The sequence below is a fragment of the Accipiter gentilis genome, chromosome 29, assembly GCF_929443795.1.
Source record: "Accipiter gentilis chromosome 29, bAccGen1.1, whole genome shotgun sequence".
Lineage (NCBI taxonomy): Eukaryota > Metazoa > Chordata > Aves > Accipitriformes > Accipitridae > Astur > Astur gentilis.
This window is the reverse complement of record NC_064908.1, coordinates 9341023-9347334: the sequence shown is the minus strand read 5'-3', so window position 1 is coordinate 9347334 and position 6312 is coordinate 9341023. Positions and strand designations below refer to the sequence as shown.

Genomic DNA, 6312 nt, shown 5'->3' with positions numbered 1-6312 from the left:
TGATGCTGGACCCAAAACCGCAGCCCCCGGAGCAGCATCCCCCCCCGTCCCTAGCCGGCGCCGCCGAGCCATTTCCAGCGGCGGATGCTGAGTCACTGCAGGCCCCTCCGAAACACCTCGCAGGGACCCGGCCGGGGGTAGTGCCGGGGGCGGGGGGTGTTGGAGAAGGAGCGGGGCCGCGGCGGGCCGGGGCAGGAAGGGAGCGGAGCCGCAGCGGGGCGGCGGCGGCGGCGGGGCAGGGCCCGGCGGGGCGGCGGGCGGGCGGGGGGGGGGGTCCGTGCGGGGGGGGGGGTGTGCGTGTGCGTGTGCGTGTGTGTGCGGGGCGGCGGGCTCTGCGGCCGGCGGGCCCCGGCGCTGCTGAGCGAGAGAAATGTGAGCCGGCTGCACCACTGCGGCGGCACTGCGGGCGCCGGGCGGCAGCGGAGCGGGAGCGCGCAGGCAGCGCCCGCGCCCGCCGAGCCCCGCGGGACAGCGGGGACGGAGCCCGCCTGCCTGCCTGCCTGCACCTGCCGGACGGGGGGGGAAAGGGGGGTGCCCCAGCTGCAGCCCCCCCGCCCCCCAAGGCAGGCAGCCTCTGCGCTGTCGGCCGGGGAGTGTTGCATCAGCCCGGCGCGGAGCGGGGGCTCCGCGGCCGGAGGAGGCGGCGGGGGAGCCGGGGGAGGGAGAGCGGAGCCGCGGGGCGGGCGGAAGGTGCCTCCCCGGCGGCGGCTGCGGCGCTACCTGCCGCCTCCCCCCGGCCGCTGGTCCCCGCGGAGCATCCGGAGCCGGAGGAGCCCGGCGGGAGCCCGGCGCCGCCAGCCCTGCCTTTGTGCCCGGTGCCCTCCCCGCGCCGGCGGGGAAGCTGCCGGAGCAGGCGGCGGGGCCGTGGGAAGCGGGAGCGGGAGCCACGGCCCGGCCGGGAGAGGCGGCGGAGACCCGGCAGCATCCTCGGGGAGCCGGCCCTCCGCCCGCGCAGCGCCCGCATCCCTCTGCCTTTCAGATAACCTTTAGCCGCTCGGGCCTCCGAACCTTTCCCGGGGACGGAGCGGGGCTCTGGAGGCTAAACCGGGGACGCGGCCGCACCGGGATCCCCCGTCCGAGGCACGGCGGGCCAACGCAGGTAACGACCGGCACCGACCGTCCTTACGGCCGGGCTGCCCGGGGGGCATCACCCTGCGGGAGTGAGGACGTGTGGGGGCGTGGGGGTGGGGTGGGGGTGTGCGCGCGGGTGGGTGGGTGGGTGTGCGGGGGGGGGGTGTGCGCACCGCTGGGCTACGAGCGAGCCAGCTCGGCGTGGGGCAGGGGCGCATGGGGCTGGGGATTGCGGTGGGAGGTCGCCGAGGAGTGGGTGCTGGGGGGGGGGGGGGGGCTGGGGAGGGCTGTGTCGCCCTAGGGGTGGTGGGGATGCGGGGTACGGCGGGGTGCTGCGCCAAGGCTGTGCATCAAGGGGTGTGACGGCGTGAACGTGGAAACGTGGTGGCTGTGCGCGGTGGCTGCCTGGCCGCACGGATGGCCGTGCCCGTCGGTATGCTGCGGGTGAGTGTCTGCGTGAGACCTGCGGGCAGAGAGCCCCCGGGGCTCCTGCTGTGCGCTGGAGCGGGGGGGATATATGCTGCTTGCGGGGTTCAGGATGTGGGCCCATGATGGGGGATGCAGAATGCGAGGCCTCCCTCCCCAGGGCAGGCATTGCAGGATGCTTGCAGGACGCTTGCAGGACCCCAGTGCCACCAGGGCATGGCCCCCGGGGACACCCCCACTGAGGCCGGGCAGGGATCCAGCCTCCCACGGCTCTCGGGCATCCAGGGCTGAACCCCCTCCATGGCCTCTAGCCATCCTCAAGGGCTGCTGCTGCAACCAGATGGCCCCCTCGGGCCCCCTCCGTCAGGCCTGGCAGGGCTCGGCAGGAGCAGGCATCCCTCTAACAGGATTTGCAGCGTGATGGAGGAGAGCGCCTTCGCCCTTCTCGGAGGAGAGACAGGCTGTCGCTGGGGCTGCTGAGGGAGAAAATGGCCACGGTCTGGCTACCTGGCCCCCATCTCCTGCCCCCAAACATGGTCTGGCCTCTCCAGCAGCCCCAGGACAACGGCAGGGAGCTGGGAAGGGGGAGAGGAAGCTGGAGGGAGGGATAATACCAGGGACAGATCAGGAGCAAGTGATGGAGGTAAAAATAGATCTGCCGAGCAGAGGAGTGGCTAAACGTGAGAGAAAACCCTAAGCGGAGGCAGGTCGGTGGGGGAGCCCCCCCCGGAGGGGCCCTGCATCCCAGTGGGATGCAGGGGGACCTGCCCTCTCAACCCCCAGGGCCCAGGGGGAACCCAGGACCCCACGCTCGGGGCCACTGAGGAGATGCCTGGGGGGAAATACCTGCCTGCTCCCACTTCCTCCGGCCCAAACACCCAGGTGGATGGACAGGACCTGCAGGGCTCAATTGCCAAATTGCTGGGATGCAGGCGGGCACACATCCCAAGGGAGTGCTGGCAGCCAGTAGATCCGTGAAGAGCCTTGGATCCAACCCCCTCTTGCTTTTCATTTCCAGCAAGCACGAAGCTGAGCTGGGGACAGAGGTGCTGGGGACGGAGGATACAAGGCACGTGGCAGCCCCGGCACCAGCCAAGGTGAGCTGCCCTCTGGCACGGGATGCTCCCTGAACCCCTGCCCTGCGGGAGCTGCCAGTGACGGCAAGTGGGAGAGCCAGGAAGTCAGAGCAAAGGAATTCGCAAACACATTCTTCAGCGCCACGAGGATCCCATGGCGCGTAAACAGGAATAAAGGCCAGGCGGAGGTGGGGGCTACCATTGGTTCCTGCAAGACCCCCCCCATACTGATCTGCCCTGGGCAGCACCCGGTGCCACAATTTACCATTCCCGACTGCAGCTGATCCGGCACGGGAAGAGCCAGTTGAAGACGAAGCGGGGGGCTGCCAAGTGACGGCCAATGTCACGTTAACGTCCCGGTGAGGCTCTGCGGGGAGCTGACCCTTTGATCGCCCGCCCAAAAGCATCCTCCAAGGCAGGCAGGATGCCGCTGTGAGCCCTGCCTTCCCCCACCCGCCCCAGCCTTGCACCCGGCACCCTCGGGGATAGCCGGAGAAGAGGGGTGCGGGGCCCGCTGGCGCTGCCCCGTCTGCCCAGGATGCTCTCCCGCGCCAGCAGCTGCTCCCCGTGCTCCTGTTGCGCGGCCAGACCGAGATTGAAAGCTCAGCAGGCTGTCGGCATGTTTTAGCCTCATGCAGGCGTCCCTCGGAGACCCCAGAGCAGTGGACAGTAATGTGAAAACAATACTCATGTCGTGTCTGAAAGGGCAACAGGTCATCATTAAAATGGAGGCGATGAAAATCATCCACCCAGAGAAGTTTTCGGAGCTGCAGGCCTCACAGCCGCGCTACGCGCCGGCCCCACGCCGTGAGCCGCCCCTCGTGGCCAAGCGCGCATGGCCCTCCGAGTCCGAGATCATCGTCAACCAGGCCTGTGGGGACATCCCTGCCTTGGATGCCACCCCCGGCCCCCTGCCGCTGCCCCGGACTCCCCCCCTGCCGCGGCGAGAGCGTGGGTACCAGAGCCAGCGGAAGGGCAGCTCGGAGGTCTGCTACCACCGGCAGCCGCCATCGGACGAGGTGATCGTCAACCAGTACGTGCTGCACCCCTCGACGCCCTGTGAGCCCCTCGAGTGCCCCACCTGTGGCCACATGTACAACTTCACCAACAAGCGGCCCCGCATCCTCTCCTGCCTGCACTCAGTGTGCGAGGAGTGCCTGCAGATCCTCTATGAGTCCTGCCCCAAGTACAAGTTCATCTCCTGCCCCACCTGCAAGCGGGAGACCGTCCTCTTCACCGACTACGGGCTGGCGGCACTGGCCGTCAACACCAGTATCCTCAACAGACTGCCGGCCGAGGCCCTGGCCGCCAACCCCGTCCAGTGGAGCAGCGACACCGACCGCAGCTGCTACCAGACCTTTCGCCAGTACTGTGGGGCTGCCTGCACCTGCCACATCCGAAACCCGCTGTCTTCCTGCACCATCATGTGAGCCCCACACCCCTGCCCACACCTCCCGGCAGCAGGGCGGCCGGCGGGTGGGAGAGGATGGCGCAGTGCCGTGGCCGGTCTCCAGTCCCTTCCTTGCCAGTGGCACAGCCCAGGGATGCTCTGATGCTCGCCATGGCCAAGGACGTGGGACCGGCGACCTTGCCAGCACTGGCAGGGGGCGATGGGGATGCTGGGACCTGGCGGCAGCCCCCTACACCCCAGTGGTGCCCAGGGAGAGGGACGCTGGGATGGGGAGCACATCTACCAGAGCATCCAGGGGCTCTGGCTTCCCCCCGTCCTGCAGCGGGTGCCCCCACTGTGCATCGAGCATCTTGCCGTGCTCCTTCCCTGGGCGCCTTCTCCCTCCTCTTTCCCAGTGGCTCCCACCAGTGGACTCTGGGTCCCGACCAGAGCGACACCTTCCGCATTGCCCCGTGGCCACCGGCAATGGCACAAGGAGCCCTGGAGGTGCACGGTGTTGTGCTGGGTCACCCGCCTGGCACGGGAAGCGAGGACAGGTCCCCAGCTGCCCCCCGCCCCTTCTCTGTAAGTTATTTGCCAAAGCTTTCATCTCAGTGGCCAAGCTGCCGTGCGCCCGAGTTGATTTAGTCACGCCAAGCCGCCGCACCGGCCCCTCGGTTGTGAGCAGACACGCGGCCCATTTCCTCCACAGGCCCTTGAGGAAAGCTCCACTTTATCCTCATTTTGGAGGATTCTTGGTTTTTCCCTGTCCGTCCCCGGCCGCCCCATCCCAGGCCGCTATGCGTTCACAAAGGCATTGAGCTGTGCCCGTTCTCTGCCGCTCCGGCTGGGGCCCCACACCAATGCCCCGTGAGAAGCCCGGGGGGGCAGCGTGGGGTCCGGTACCCCAAATTGCCGGCTCCAGTGAGGGGATTTGGTTGGGCAGGGGGGGCAGAGGTCTGGCTCCTGCCCATGGTCCCTCCCCTGGAGCAGCAGCTCTGCTCTGACCCCTGTGCGGAGGGGCTGGCAGAGAGGCAGCCCCCTGTGCACAGTTTTGCTTTCTCCAGGGCACCTGGAGTGGTAAGTTTGCTGCCAAAAAAGCAAAAAAAACCCTAAAAAAATAAAGAAAAAGCCATAATTTGCGGGTGCTCCCACAGTGCTGAGCACTACAACCCAGCACAGCCACAGCACCAAGGGCACACGCTGCCCGGTCCCAGGGCACCGGGGCTGGGTAAGCCAGAGGGGCCCCGCAGAGCCCCACACCCTGGAGGAAGGAGCAGCCCCCAGGGCTGCTGAAGCCCAGCATCCATCCAGGGAGAGGGGCAGAACTGCCCTGCCCCCGCCATCCCGAGGGAGCAGGCGATGCCAACGGCACAGCCCCGGGTACCACCCCGCTGCCGGTGGAGAACGGGGGCCAATACCGTTTCTGTGTTGCTCTGCCAATGCCTCCCGCTGCTGGTTGTGACGATGATCATGTTTTATACCCGGCCTTGTTCTAACCCCCATCAGTCTCCCCAATAAAGATTATATTGGAACGAACAGTGAGCCGGCGTCTCGGGGAGCGCGTCACTGCGGGCAGGAATGGGGCTGCACACAAGCCGGGATGCTGCAACCTGGCCCCGCTCGGTCTGTGGGCAGGTTGTGGGGGAGATACCCAGACGAAGGGCTTTCCCACAGACTGACACCTCCTCCTCTGCCCTGGCTCTCGTGGCCCCTCCTTGCCCAGTCCCTGGTCCCACTGCACATGGCTGGGCACCGTGGGGTACCCTGCCCACCTTGGCAAGAGGTCCCCAGCCACACTGAGGGCTTTTAAATACCCATTGGATGTCCCATTCCTCCCCAGGTGATGTGGTATACTGGGGGGAGGATTTGCCAGCCTGGCCCAAGTGGCAGCCGCTGGTGAAGGGAGCCAGGCAGAGACATGGGCACCGCTGGGCTCCCTCTGCCCTGCTCTGGTGAGGCAGAAGCACCCATGGGCCCTGCCATGCACCATGCTCTGCACCACCCCCAGCGGCACACAGGGACTGCCCTGGGGCCTGGCATGCACCCCGCAGCACTGGCAAATGGCATCGGTGGGGAGCACCCACTGCCTGCACCAAATGGACCCTGGGGTCACCGTGATGGCAACTCTCCAGCTGGGAGAAGCAGAAATTTGCAGCAGAAGCAGCTGGGAGGATGCTCCTGGGGCAACGCAGTTCCCCAGGACGTGAGCTGTGCACGCAGGCTGGCCCGTGCACATGTGTGTGCGTGCATGTGCATGCCAGAGGGTGCGTGTGTGCGCTCACTGAGGCTTTCTGTCTGGGCACAGCCCCACTGGCCCAGTGCTGGCCCCTGACTTTCCTTTCTCTG

General features: G+C 67.6%; 1 protein-coding gene across 3 annotated transcripts; it reads left to right on the top strand.

Moving 5' to 3' along the window:
* Positions 1-296: 296 nt before the first annotated feature.
* Positions 297-5502, top strand: RNF208 (ring finger protein 208). Of its 3 annotated transcripts, XM_049833029.1 has the most exons (3): positions 297-1099; positions 2516-2761; positions 2854-5502. In XM_049833029.1, the coding sequence occupies exon 3, from the start codon at positions 3206-3208 to the stop codon at positions 4001-4003; it is 798 nt and encodes a 265-aa protein (XP_049688986.1). In that variant the 5' UTR covers positions 297-1099; positions 2516-2761; positions 2854-3205; the 3' UTR covers positions 4004-5502. The 3 variants fall into 3 exon arrangements, with proteins under 3 accessions (XP_049688986.1, XP_049688984.1, XP_049688985.1); XM_049833027.1 differs by having other exon boundaries at positions 2516-5502; XM_049833028.1 differs by lacking the exon at positions 297-1099 and adding an exon at positions 1384-1515 and having other exon boundaries at positions 2516-5502.
* The last annotated feature ends 810 nt before the right edge of the window (positions 5503-6312 follow it).

Coding starts and splice junctions, on each gene's coding strand:
- RNF208 (XM_049833029.1), top strand. CDS start 3,206: ATGCAGGCGTCCCTCGGAGACCCCAGAGCAGTGGACAGTAATGTGAAA.